Genomic DNA, 14,993 nt, shown 5'->3' on the forward strand with positions numbered 1-14,993 from the left:
CTTGCCTGACGCGGAACCCAGGTTGAGACTTTCTATGCCGTAAAATTAGGATGGAGACCCCAAGCTGTGCAGTGGCTTTAACACCCAGTGCTCCCTGCACACCTTGGAATGGTTTAAGGTGGCATTTATCATCAGCCTCCTTTCCGGGAAGGCCGTGGTATGGGCTATTCCCCTCTGGGACAGAAAAGACCCAGTTACAGCAGACATCACCTCTTCCTTCTCTGAGTTCCGATCTGTCTTTGAGGAACCTTCATGGGAGTCTTCAACCGAGACTGCACTACTGAACCTGCATAAGGGGGACTCATCTGTTGGTGACAATGCGGTTCAGTTCCGTACTCTGTCCTCTGCGCTAGCATGGAAGGAAGCAGCCCTGATTGCAACCTTTAATAAAGGACTCTGTAAACAAGTTAAAGACCCGTTGTCAGGGCGAGACCTGCCATCTACTCTGAGTGGTCTCATCTCTCTGGCCTCTCGGATAGATATCTGGTTTTTGGAACGCTCTGAGGAGAAGCATCTTAAATAACCGCAACTCCGGGCTTGACGTTTGCCTCGCTTGGCTCCTGCCTTCCAAAGGCTGCTTCAGTCCCCTGCCATGACAGCTCCAGAGGAACCTATGCAGGTGGGCAGAGTTCACCTGTCTTCTCAGGAACGTTCGAGGAGACGTCAGGAGAACCTTTTCCTCTACTGTGCCAGTATACAAAAATTTAAGGTGGGGTTTCTCAGGGACTTGTACTTGTTTATTTACAACTATTTACAATGAAGAGTGCGATGGAGTGCGTCTTTTACTTGATGTATTCAATTCCTCGGCATTGGTGACCAGTCTAAAAATGAATAGAGTAGAGAAGTAGTGTGAGAGTCAGCTCGGGGTGTCCTCATATGTTAAGATACACAATGTAAAAGGGGCTCACCTCCGTGGTTGCATAAGCCTCAGAACTCACAAGTGTAGCATCTGATGAAACTCCTTGTGAAACAATGCCAGGGGTAATGCCACCCCAAAATCAGTGAAAGGTCAGTTTCTTAGTATCAGTGAGGTAGATAGATGATCCGTAGGGAGTACAGAGTATGTATAAAGAGAGGGTAGAATGATAGACTAGGGTCTTGTTGACTCTATGGTCACAAGGAATTTTCCTATAAAACCGGAGCAGCACACCCTAATGGCCTACCTTCGGGACTGTGGTCCTATTCAACCACAGGATCGACTGAAACCTGACCCTGCAATAGCTGGCCCTATTATAGACCTATTTATCAGGTGTAGTCAGGTATTAGTCCTTATAGTGTCACAGAAGTGTCACAGGTAGGGTTTATGTTGTGGCTCCTGTGTTATAAGATGCATGTCCTGAATGGGGTATGAATCCCAAATCCCAACCAGGATTGTTTCATCGTAAGGGGCTCATCAGGGGATCACAGGGTTCATCCAAAAAAAAACCCTATTAAAGAATGGGGAGTTTGTTCCAAGTTAACCTTGCTGGAATGCATATAAAACATATATAATGTATAAGTTGACTACCGTCATGGCCAAAAGTTTTGAGAATGACACAAATATTATATTTTCACATGATCTGTTGCCCTCTGGTTTTTCTGTGTGTTTGTCAGATATTTTTATCACATAAAGAAATACAAGAGAAATCATATAATGAGTAACAAAAGCTTTTATTGACAGAATGAGTTAATGCAGCAAGTCAATATTTGCCGTGTTGACCCTTCTTCTTCAGGACCTCTGCAATTCTCCCTGGCAGCTCTCATTCAACTTCTGGACCAAATCCTGACTGATAGCAGTCCATTGTTGCACAATCAGTGCTTGCATTTTGTCACAATTTGTTGGTTTTTGTTTGTCCACCCATCTCTTGATGATTGACCACAAGTTCTCAATGGGATTAAGATCTGGGGAGTTTCCAGGCCATGGACCCAAAATCTCTATGTTTTGTTCCCTGAACCATTTAGTTATCACCTTTGCTTTATGGCAAGATGCTCCACCATGCTGGAAAAGGCATTGTTTATCACCAAACTGCTTTTGGACGGTTGGGAGAAGTTGCTATTGGAGGACATTCTGGTGCCATTCTTTATTCATGGATGTGTTTTTAGGCAAGACTGTGAGAGAGCCGATTCCCTTGGCTGAGAAGCAACCCCACACATGAGTCAAGACTGGTGGTATCGCTCACCTTGACTTCTCCGAACAAGCTGTTTTCCAGATGTTTCAAACAATCGGAAAGGGGATTCATCAGGGAAAATCACTTTACTCCAGTCATCAGCAGTGCACTCCCTGTACCTTTTGCATAATATCAGTCTGTCCCTGATATTTTTCTGGAGAGAAGTGGCTTCTTTGGTGCTCTCCTTGACACCAGGCCCTGCTCCAAGAGTCTCCGCCTCACAGCTCCAAGCTCTGCACTGCTGGTAGCCCGATCGCGAAGCTGAAACACTTTTAAGAGACAGTCATGTGCTTGCTGGTCCTTCTTGGGCGCCCTGGAGCCTTTTTGGCAACAATGGAACCTCTCTCCTTGAATTTTCTTGATGATGTGAAAGATTGTTGACTAGGTGCAATCTTTCTAGCTGTGATACTCTTCCCTGTTAGGCCAGGTTTATGCAGTGCAATGATGACAGCACGTGTTTCTTTAGAGATAACCATGGTTAACAGAAGAGAAACAATGATGCCAAGCACCAGTCTCCTTTTAAAGTGTCCAGTTCTGTGATTACTTGTCTTACTTAATCATGACAGACTGATATTCAGCCCTGTCCTCATCAACACCCACACCTGTGTTACTGGAGCAATCACTGAAACGATGTTGGGTAGTCATTTTAATGCAGGCCTGCAATGAAGTTGAAATGTGTTTTGGGGGAAAAAGATCATTTTCTAGGCAAATATTGACTGCAATTAATTGCTGTTAAGCTGATCACTCTTTATAACATCCTGGAGTATATGCAAATTGTCATTATAAACCCTGATGCAGTAGACTTTGTAAAAATTAACATTTGTATCATTCTCAAAACTTTTGGCCATGACTGTACACAAGGATGTTTTAACTACCTTAGAAACCCAGAGGTTTTTTACCATGTGTCAATACTAAGCATTTAACTGTGCAGGAGCACTTCCCCCTCGCTCCATGTATGATTACAGCAGACATAGAGAGGGGGAAGTTCCAGGGAACAGGGGTAGACGGTTTAAAGCCTGTGAAGCTACAGCTGGTAGGGGCTCTAGTAATGCCCCTCTGAGCCCTTCTGAGTCACTAGCACGATAAAAATAACCACAGTCACAGTACTTGGATCCAAGAGTAAGTATCCCTGGTCTATCATGTTTCATTTTGATGGTAGATTTCCTTTAAGCACTTTTTAAATCTCCTTTGACCCATGATGTATAATAACTTGTTAATCCCTCAGTTTTTATTGGGTTATTATAACCATTACACCAGTAACTTTTCTATACTGATTTTCTTGTCTCTTTAATGAACACTACCCTGTTCTGCATAGCTTTGAATAGCTGAAGATCTCAAGTTTTGTGCCTTTAAGTTCTTATTTTTCCCCTCGATTAACACACAGATTTCTGTATTTTTCATTCCACAGCCCCCCTTCCCATCACCCCTGCAGCTTTCTGTCAGCAGAACAGTACACTGTTTGCTATAGATACGATGGTGGCCTATTTTTTCTTAAAATCCTTCTGCGTCTTCAGAGACCTTTCCGTGTAATGTTCAAACCTCCCATCTCTCTGTTCTTCTTCGTTTTACGGCTTTAAAACTGTCAGAGCTGGAATCGATTTGCTCGTTAGACTCTAGGCTAAGACAGTGGCCTCAGGGCTGTAATTTATTGTTGAGTGGCTGAACAAAATCACAGTGTTCCCATCCCCTAATCTAGAGCATTAAATGAGACTCTCACAAATAAATATATATATATTTCCCCGTCTCTTTCGATTTGCAGCGGTATGGCGCAGACAGAGCGGACGTCTACTTACCATGACCGTTGGTAAAGTTCTTGATTCCTACAGGCTTTCTTGTCATTTGCAGTTTAATTCTTTTTTTTTTTACAATATGTTTTTATATTCATCAACTGTAATATTCAAGGAGAAACTGGAGTCCGTTTTTTTATTCAAACAGACATGAAACGTGACATGAAAAAAGGGAAATAATTTCTTGAGACTTGATGGAAAGGGTTTTTTTTGTGTATTTCAAGACTATAAAATATATTCACTGCTGGATTTGCACATACTTTACATGACAATTATTTTTTTATTATTGGATTCGTCCAACCAACATAATTTTCAATTTAAATGCTACCTTTAAACGTTTTAGAATTTTATCATTTTTAGGAATGTAAGGCTAGCTTACATGTTATTGTATTGGAAAATGTAAGTTTTAGACAAAACAGTTATCAATGCCAATTTATATTACCGGTTCCTTTGATTTCTTAGCTTGTCCATGTGTTGCACAGATAGCACATATATTTCATAGTGATCTTACATTATTAATCCGTGTAATTATCCACAGTACAACCAAAAAAGGATGAGAACTATTGTAAAATATATGACCACCCAAAGAGCATTACCCTATCATGGGAAATGGTTATCACTATCAAAAAACTAGCCCTATGCTGCCATGTATTTGTCAAGGCTTCAGTATGTTGACTGCTTTCTACTATAAAACATCACTTCAACTGTGCACAGATCATGTAGGGTATGATATTGAATTGCAATACCACACACAGCCAATAGAGAGATTAGTGGCACTGTTTCTTGAACAATGTAGAGGTTCAAATCCTAGCAAATCCCTATAAAGAGAGTAGAATAGAGAATGGAAAATTCTTAAAGAAGAATGGTCCTTGATTGTATTAGAATGTATTGAAACACAATTGACAACTTGAAAAAACAAGCTCAGATAAATTATAGAAATACAATGTAATGGAGAGGATACAAAAGAAGCGCAAGTGCTGCCGACAACTACAACAGATTCCCAACAGCAGGTGGTATAACGGAAGGATTCAGCTGTCAACTTACATGATGCAAGTAACTTCAGTGTTTTACCTGTACAGATATTCCTTAGCACTTTTGAACACAGAAATGTGTACATATACCAATATCTTATCCTGCCTCATAATGACAGCCGCCATCTGTACTCTATTTTATAACGTGAGAAGTCAAAATAACCTTTTTGTCTAACATAATCTATTAAATGTGTCACATAAGAGCAAATGCAGCTTACATTATTGATGTGTTTGTGTAAATTAGTTAACTGCCTGTAGATAAGGACATTTAAAACAAAATATCTTTATTGGTATTCTATTAAAAAATAAACACACAACGGGAGTAATAGGGCTATCTGTAAAAAGAATAGTCCGACTGCAATACAGGCTGGGTAAGGAAATTCCTGGGGGCCACAGGAGATGCCCAAGGGTGCCGTGTACACAGGACGTGTTATCGCATTATTTGGGTACAGTGTATTGTTCTCCAGCACTCTTATAATATGTGTCAGAAATTTCCATTAAACCCACTAGAAATGCACACCAGTGATCTCTCCATATAGGTTCCTTAGAGAGTTTATTCACTAGTACATGTCATTTGTCATATATCTGCCTAACGCGTTTCCCCACTGATGTACATACAGCGGTTCATCAGAGGTTAATTTTAGACAATGGATGAAAGAGATGAAGCATCAGAATTGCAGAAGTCTACAATCTGATCGGAATTCACCTCCTTTCAATTGGTGTACACTGAATGATGTAGGAGGTCTCCCCTCTATCAGCTGGCAATAAATCAATCAACTGACCGCTGTCCAAATTTTGCTGTGAATCGGACTAGCGTTGCCTCAGATTGACTAATATCTACAGCCAGCTATTGTAGAGGATCACCCTCTAGTGTCACAGAGCTTTCGCCCCTCACTATGCTTATGAAGTTTCAATTCCTAGCTATTAGACAGCAAAGGACGTGCCTCCTATCTTACTGCACACACACACGCCGGCATTGGTAACAGCCGCGTGTGTCGCTAGCATACAAGACTCTTTAAAGCTTAAGCACCGCCCCTAAGGTGTGTGCAAAAAGGGGGCGGAGTCCCCGAGCTGTATGGGCCAATAGAGTCTCTCTGTAGGCTGATGGTTCCCTGACGCCTCCCATAGTACGTTACCGAATTGTAACCATAGTAACTAGGGGTAATAATCGCGGCTGTCAACAAAAAGCGTAAGTTATACTGTTTAAAAGGTGTTTGGACATAGAGAAATTAGCGTCTGGCAAATACCATTACAAGGTTCTATATACATCAGCTATTGAGGGCTTGCCTAATGGTTAGATAATGTTGTGATCGAGAAGTTTTCTGTGAGTTATATCACGGGTGACTTTGACAGATGGGGGAGGGGAAGAAACTACATGTAAGTGACCATTTTACGGTATCACTGCACTTATATGTATACTTAAAAGGGGAAATCAGGGGAGTCACAGGAAGCAGGAATAGACTATGTGTTCATTAAGTCCATTGGGTTGTAAACTTCCCAGATTGAAAATCCACCTGGATTCTCGTTGGGACATTTTTCTCTCAAAGTCCCCACCTCTAGGAGAGGGCTCCACCACTTCAATAATTTGGAACTGTAAGACACTGTGGTCCCCTTGGTGTTCTTGCCAAACATGTCTGGAGACTGTTGTGTCCTCCCTGTTTTTCACATTAATAATATGTTCTCTAAAACGCCTTCTTGCTTGTCTCGTGGTTTGTCCCACGTATTGTATCAGACAAATGCAAGTGATTAAGTAAATCACCCCCACTGTCTTGCAATTAGAGAAATGCTTGATATTAAAGATTTTTCCCGTGCTTGTACTTCTGAATGTCTTTCCGGTTTTGATGTACTTGCATGACTTACATCCACCACAGCTAAAGGTCCCAGTGGGTTTGTCTGACAGCCAGGTTCGTTTCCCAGTCAATGGTATCAGATGACTGTGGACAAGGCTATCCCCGACATTTTGGCCTCTTCTGTAAGTGATGGAAGGATAAGGATCAATAGCCTCGGCAATATCCTTGTCCATTTTTAGGATGTTCCAATTCTCTCGGAGTATCCTTTGTACCTCTAGATGGCAACTGTCATAAGTCCCGATAATGAGCACAGGTTCATGTGCCCCTATAAGTCCAGCATGGCCACATTCTATTCCCTTCCCAAGGTCCATAAAGGGACATCTCCCCTGAAGGGGAGACCCATCGTCTCAGGCATTAATAGCCTGACGCAGAATGCTAGTATATACTTGGATACTATTCTGCGTCCCTTTGTAGTATCCCTTCCATCCTATGTAAGGGATACCATGGATGTCCTAAAAAGGATTGAGGACCTGACACTTCCACAAGGCACCCTACTAGCAAGCCTAGACGTGGAGGCTCTTTACAGCTCAATCCCCCATCAAAAGGGCTGTAATGCTGTAAGGGATTTCCTAAAAACCAGAGGGGTACAATGTGGAGCTCATAATGAGTTCCTAATGAACCTTTTGGATTTTGTCTTGACTAGGAACTATTTCCTTTTTGAGGGTAATTTCTTCCACCAGCTCAGGGGGGTTGCGATGGGGAGCCCTTGTGCTCCCACGTTCGCAAACCTCTACCTGGGCTGGTGGGAGAGAGAAGTGGTCTTCCAGGAGGAGCTTGAGAAATGGACCTCGGCCATAGCTCTATGGCTGAGGTTCATTGACGATGTGCTCATCCTGTGGACTGGATCGGTGGATCTCTTCATGGAGTTTGTGGCCCTCCTAAATATCAATGAGCTGGGCCTCTTCTTCACCTCTGAAATTAACTCCAGGGAGATAACATTTTTGGATATCAGGATCCTACTTACGGACACAGGGAACCTGGAGACACGACTTTTCAGAAAGCCTACAGCCTCAAATAGTCTTTTGAGATGGCAGAGCTGGCATCCAGTACCCCTTAAGAGAGGCATTCCCAAGGGGCAATACCTAAGGGTTCGCAGAAACTGCTCTTCATTGGGTAATTACCTGGAGGCCTCCAAAGATCTCCAGAGCCGTTTTCTGGAGAAGGGATATCCACCTGATATCCTGAAGGGGGCTCACCAGCATGCGCTTAATCAAAAAAGACAGGAGCTGTTAAATCCTAAAAAGAGGGCCATACAGGAAGGAAAAATGAGGATTATCGGGACTTATGACAGTTGCCATCTAGAGGTACAAAGGATACTCCGAGAGAATTGGAACATCCTAAAAATGGACAAGGATATTGCCGAGGCTATTGATCCTTATCCTTCCATCACTTACAGAAGAGGCCAAAATGTCGGGGATAGCCTTGTCCACAGTCATCTGATACCATTGACTGGGAAATGAACCTGGCTGTCAGACAAACCCACTGGGACCTTTAGCTGTGGTGGATGTAAGTCATGCAAGTACATCAAAACCGGAAAGACATTCAGAAGTACAAGCACGGGAAAAATCTTTAATATCAAGCATTTCTCTAATTGCAAGACAGTGGGGGTGATTTACTTAATCACTTGCATTTGTCTGATACAATACGTGGGACAAACCACGAGACAAGCAAGAAGGCGTTTTAGAGAACATATTATTAATGTGAAAAACAGGGAGGACACAACAGTCTCCAGACATGTTTGGCAAGAACACCAAGGGGACCACAGTGTCTTACAGTTCCAAATTATTGAAGTGGTGGAGCCCTCTCCTAGAGGTGGGGACTTTGAGAGAAAAATGTCCCAACGAGAATCCAGGTGGATTTTCAATCTGGGAAGTTTACAACCCAATGGACTTAATGAACACATAGTCTATTCCTGCTTCCTGTGACTCCCCTGATTTCCCCTTTTAAGTATACATATAAGTGCAGTGATACCGTAAAATGGTCACTTACATGTAGTTTCTTCCCCTCCCCCATCTGTCAAAGTCACCCGTGATATAACTCACAGAAAACTTCTCGATCACAACATTATCTAACCATTAGGCAAGCCCTCAATAGCTGATGTATATAGAACCTTGTAATGGTATTTGCCAGACGCTAATTTCTCTATGTCCAAACACCTTTTAAACAGTATAACTTACGCTTTTTGTTGACAGCCGCGATTATTACCCCTAGTTACTATGGTTACAATTCGGTAACGTACTATGGGAGGCGGACGCGATACATAATACGATGCTGATATCTCGGCCAAGCCCTCTCGATCTGATTGGATCCCGGCGCGATGACGCGCCGGAACCATCAGCCTACAGAGAGACTCTATTGGCCCATACAGCTCGGGGACTCCGCCCCCTTTTTGCACACACCTTAGGGGCGGTGCTTAAGCTTTAAAGAGTCTTGTATGCTAGCGACACACGCGGCTGTTACCAATGCCGGCGTGTGTGTGTGCAGTAAGATAGGAGGCACGTCCTTTGCTGTCTAATAGCTAGGAATTGAAACTTCATAAGCATAGTGAGGGGCGAAAGCTCTGTGACACTAGAGGGTGATCCTCTACAATAGCTGGCTGTAGATATTAGTCAATCTGAGGCAACGCTAGTCCGATTCACAGCAAAATTTGGACAGCGGTCAGTTGATTGATTTATTGCCAGCTGATAGAGGGGAGACCTCCTACATCATTCAGTGTACACCAATTGAAAGGAGGTGAATTCCGATCAGATTGTAGACTTCTGCAATTCTGATGCTTCATCTCTTTCATCCATTGTCTAAAATTAACCTCTGATGAACCGCTGTATGTACATCAGTGGGGAAACGCGTTAGGCAGATATATGACAAATGACATGTACTAGTGAATAAACTCTCTAAGGAACCTATATGGAGAGATCACTGGTGTGCATTTCTAGTGGGTTTAATGGAAATTTCTGACACATATTATAAGAGTGCTGGAGAACAATACACTGTACCCAAATAATGCGATAACACGTCCTGTGTACACGGCACCCTTGGGCATCTCCTGTGGCCCCCAGGAATTTCCTTACCCAGCCTGTATTGCAGTCGGACTATTCTTTTTACAGATAGCCCTATTACTCCCGTTGTGTGTTTATTTTTTAATAGAATACCAATAAAGATATTTTGTTTTAAATGTCCTTATCTACAGGCAGTTAACTACATTATTCATGTGGACATAAACGTTAGTATCCATTATCAATTTTTGTTTATTACCATTGGTTTGTCAAGGAGGGTATGGCAGGCTTTTTGGCAAATAAAGTAAGTACTGATCGTTGGTTGGAGGACGTTAAAGAGGTGTTCTCTGAAGGTGACTTACCAACACAAAGTTTAACCATCAGCATCTCAGCAGCTTTTAGGAATTTAACCAAGATATACAAAAATCAGATTCGTTCATTTTGGGAAGTACAGACCTTGGAAACATATCTACAGCATAAAATAGTACCACGAGGTCTGAGAATCGGATTACTTCCAGCATCGAGGATTAGATCACCTACTTTCATGGTAAAGTGGGAAAAAGAATCAATAGAAGCATCTCTTAGATTTATGGGACTTCTGCTGGAGGAGGAGAAAGGTCTCCTTACTGAGAATACTAAACTATTGAATGAGGGGATAGAGAACATTAAGAAATTCTCCAGCCATACTGACTTTGGGAAGAAAGAACAGACATTACAGCAGGTGATTGAGAAATTCATAGCGCATATCAAGGAGAGGAAACATTTTCAATTTCGGAGGGATACCCTTGATTTCAAAGAGGGCAGAATTTTGGAATTTTTGGGATCATCTCAGGGAGGGACTGAAGCAGGTCATTCGTCCTCAGAGTACGACCTCTCAGATTCTGAGGGATCACAGGGACGTGATCCCAAGGAAAAAGAAAGAAAGAGACAACAATCCAAAAGTCCAAAAACATCTCGAGGTAGAGGATCAAGAGGAGGAAGAGGAGGGAGGGGTAATAATAAAAACACTCCAGGTACCACCTCTGATAGGGAAGGTTTTTTATCCCAGGGCCCACAGATTACCGAATATCTTCTAAGAGGCAAAAGAGACCAACAAAAGACCTAGTCCCTGGACCCCCTCACATTACAGGTCCTCCTCCGCCCCAAAACTCAGATATGCAGATTATTAACCTATTCAAAAAAGTTTTGTCAACACATGAAAAGATGGTGATGCTAAAAGGATTATCATTTGTTCCGGTCCCTCGATTTGACCCATTTGATTGGGTGAAGGACCTGAACCTCTTTTGTCGTCGCTTGAAGTGGAAGAAATTCTTCAAGCTAAACGACAGAAGAAGATGTGAGGAACTGGGTCTAGACGAAACAGATATGCCAGACTTTTACAATCTCACGACCCTTTTAGAAGAGAATGAAAGGCCCCCAGGTGTAGGCCCGTTCACCGATCTAAAGCCAAAGTCTGTCAAATCAGCCCCTATTGGGGATTGTTCCCCCATTGATGTTTTCCTGGAAGTAGTCACTAACCAACTGAAGCGATTGACTACATCAACTACCCCCAAATACAACCTCTCAAGGGACGAACATGAGGCACTAATGAATCTAAAAAACGATTCCACAATAATCATCAAACCCTCGGACAAGGGGGGGAATGTGGTCGTGCTGGACAGGGACCATTATGTGGGCATGTGTCTCAAAATCCTCAGTGACCGACAGTGCTACAGGAAACTTCCATCCAATCCGACCGAGAAATTCAAGAAAGAATTGGTATTTCTGTTGGATCAAGACCTAGAGGATAAACTAATTTCAGTTAATGAGCACAGGTTCATGTGCCCCTATAAGTCCAGGATGGCCACATTCTATTCCCTTCCCAAGGTCCATAAAGGGACATCTCCCCTGAAGGGGAGACCCATCGTCTCAGGCATTAATAGCCTGACGCAGAATGCTAGTATATACTTGGATACTATTCTGCGTCCCTTTGTAGTATCCCTTCCATCCTATGTAAGGGATACCATGGATGTCCTAAAAAGGATTGAGGACCTGACACTTCCACAAGGCACCCTACTAGCAAGCCTAGACGTGGAGGCTCTTTACAGCTCAATCCCCCATCAAAAGGGCTGTAATGCTGTAAGGGATTTCCTAAAAACCAGAGGGGTACAATGTGGAGCTCATAATGAGTTCCTAATGAACCTTTTGGATTTTGTCTTGACTAGGAACTATTTCCTTTTTGAGGGTAATTTCTTCCACCAGCTCAGGGGGGTTGCGATGGGGAGCCCTTGTGCTCCCACGTTCGCAAACCTCTACCTGGGCTGGTGGGAGAGAGAAGTGGTCTTCCAGGAGGAGCTTGAGAAATGGACCTCGGCCATAGCTCTATGGCTGAGGTTCATTGACGATGTGCTCATCCTGTGGACTGGATCGGTGGATCTCTTCATGGAGTTTGTGGCCCTCCTAAATATCAATGAGCTGGGCCTCTTCTTCACCTCTGAAATTAACTCCAGGGAGATAACATTTTTGGATATCAGGATCCTACTTACGGACACAGGGAACCTGGAGACACGACTTTTCAGAAAGCCTACAGCCTCAAATAGTGTTTTGAGATGGCAGAGCTGGCATCCAGTACCCCTTAAGAGAGGCATTCCCAAGGGGCAATACCTAAGGGTTCACAGAAACTGCTCTTCATTGGGTAATTACCTGGAGGCCTCCAAAGATCTCCAGAGCCGTTTTCTGGAGAAGGGATATCCACCTGATATCCTGAAGGGGGCTCACCAGCATGCGCTTAATCAAAAAAGACAGGAGCTGTTAAATCCTAAAAAGAGGGCCATACAGGAAGGAAAAATGAGGATTATCGGGACTTATGACAGTTGCCATCTAGAGGTACAAAGGATACTCCGAGAGAATTGGAACATCCTAAAAATGGACAAGGATATTGCCGAGGCTATTGATCCTTATCCTTCCATCACTTACAGAAGAGGCCAAAATGTCGGGGATAGCCTTGTCCACAGTCATCTGATACCATTGACTGGGAAACGAACCTGGCTGTCAGACAAACCCACTGGGACCTTTAGCTGTGGTGGATGTAAGTCATGCAAGTACATCAAAACCGGAAAGACATTCAGAAGTACAAGCACGGGAAAAATCTTTAATATCAAGCATTTCTCTAATTGCAAGACAGTGGGGGTGATTTACTTAATCACTTGCATTTGTCTGATACAATACGTGGGACAAACCACGAGACAAGCAAGAAGGCGTTTTAGAGAACATATTATTAATGTGAAAAACAGGGAGGACACAACAGTCTCCAGACATGTTTGGCAAGAACACCAAGGGGACCACAGTGTCTTACAGTTCCAAATTATTGAAGTGGTGGAGCCCTCTCCTAGAGGTGGGGACTTTGAGAGAAAAATGTCCCAACGAGAATCCAGGTGGATTTTCAATCTGGGAAGTTTACAACCCAATGGACTTAATGAACACATAGTCTATATACATATATATATATAAGTATACATATAAGTGCAGTGATACCGTAAAATGGTCACTTACATGTAGTTTCTTCCCCTCCCCCATCTGTCAAAGTCACCCGTGATATAACTCACAGAAAACTTCTCGATCACAACATTATCTAACCATTAGGCAAGCCCTCAATAGCTGATGTATATAGAACCTTGTAATGGTATTTGCCAGACGCTAATTTCTCTATGTCCAAACACCTTTTAAACAGTATAACTTACGCTTTTTGTTGACAGCCGCGATTATTACCCCTAGTTACTATGGTCACAATTCGGTAACGTACTATGGGAGGCGGAGGCGATACATAATACGATGCTGATATCTCGGCCAAGCCCTCTCGATCTGATTGGATCCCGGCGCGATGATGCGCCGGAACCATCAGCCTACAGAGAGACTCTATTGGCCCATACAGCTCGGGGACTCCGCCCCCTTTTTGCACACACCTTAGGGGCGGTGCTTAAGCTTTAAAGAGTCTTGTATGCTAGCGACACACGCGGCTGTTACCAATGCCGGCGTGTGTGTGTGCAGTAAGATAGGAGGCACGTCCTTTGCTGTCTAATAGCTAGGAATTGAAACTTCATAAGCATAGTGAGGGGCGAAAGCTCTGTGACACTAGAGGGTGATCCTCTACAATAGCTGGCTGTAGATATTAGTCAATCTGAGGCAACGCTAGTCCGATTCACAGCAAAATTTGGACAGCGGTCAGTTGATTTATTGCCAGCTGATAGAGGGGAGACCTCCTACATCATTCAGTGTACACCAATTGAAAGGAGGTGAATTCCGATCAGATTGTAGACTTCTGCAATTCTGATGCTTCATCTCTTTCATCCATTGTCTAAAATTAACCTCTGATGAACCGCTGTATGTACATCAGTGGGGAAACGCGTTAGGCAGATATATGACAAATGACATGTACTAGTGAATAAACTCTCTAAGGAACCTATATGGAGAGATCACTGGTGTGCATTTCTAGTGGGTTTAATGGAAATTTCTGACACATATTATAAGAGTGCTGGAGAACAATACACTGTACCCAAATAATGCGATAACACGTCCTGTGTACACGGCACCCTTGGGCATCTCCTGTGGCCCCCAGGAATTTCCTTACCCAGCCTGTATTGCAGTCGGACTATTCTTTTTACAGATAGCCCTATTACTCCCGTTGTGTGTTTATTTTTTAATAGAATACCAATAAAGATATTTTGTTTTAAATGTCCTTATCTACAGGCAGTTAACTACATTATTCATGTGGACATAAACGTTAGTATCCATTATCAATTTGTGTTTGTGTAAATTAGCATATATAGTTTGTCAGCACAAATAATATAGATATGTGATATAATGACATGCTACATGCTTTATGGTCTCTCTTATAGATATCGAACATTTGTGTCTGAGGATGCAGACCCCAACACTCTGGTTGCCACAGTGCAAGCGTTTGATCCCGATGGAGACCAAGTCACGTATGAAATATCAGGAGGAAATGGAGAGGGAAACTTTCTTATTGATCCTCAGAAAGGTAATCATGGCTTCCAAAGTCAGACACTACAGTGTTTGCAGCCAGGGATTGAGTGAGCCGAGCTTCTGAACATACTTATTGATTGAGCCCACCGTCATCTGCCTAAAATCAATCAGTGTCATAGAGAGCTGGACGGCAGCTATCAAGGACATGTTTTTTTTGTTATTA

The 14,993-nt window shown here is 42.9% G+C and overlaps 1 protein-coding gene across 1 annotated transcript in view; it reads left to right on the top strand.

Annotated features, from left to right (window-relative positions):
* Positions 1–14,993, top strand: part of LOC140070192 (neural-cadherin-like) — a 167,476-nt gene that overhangs the window by 106,240 nt on the left and 46,243 nt on the right. Inside the window, exon 10 of the mRNA XM_072116539.1 lies at positions 14,683–14,825. Within this exon, the coding sequence (XP_071972640.1) occupies positions 14,683–14,825 (143 nt within the window). The remainder of the gene's footprint in view (positions 1–14,682; positions 14,826–14,993) is intronic.

Source organism: Engystomops pustulosus, chromosome 7, assembly GCF_040894005.1.
Source record: "Engystomops pustulosus chromosome 7, aEngPut4.maternal, whole genome shotgun sequence".
Taxonomy (NCBI): Eukaryota; Metazoa; Chordata; class Amphibia; order Anura; family Leptodactylidae; genus Engystomops; species Engystomops pustulosus.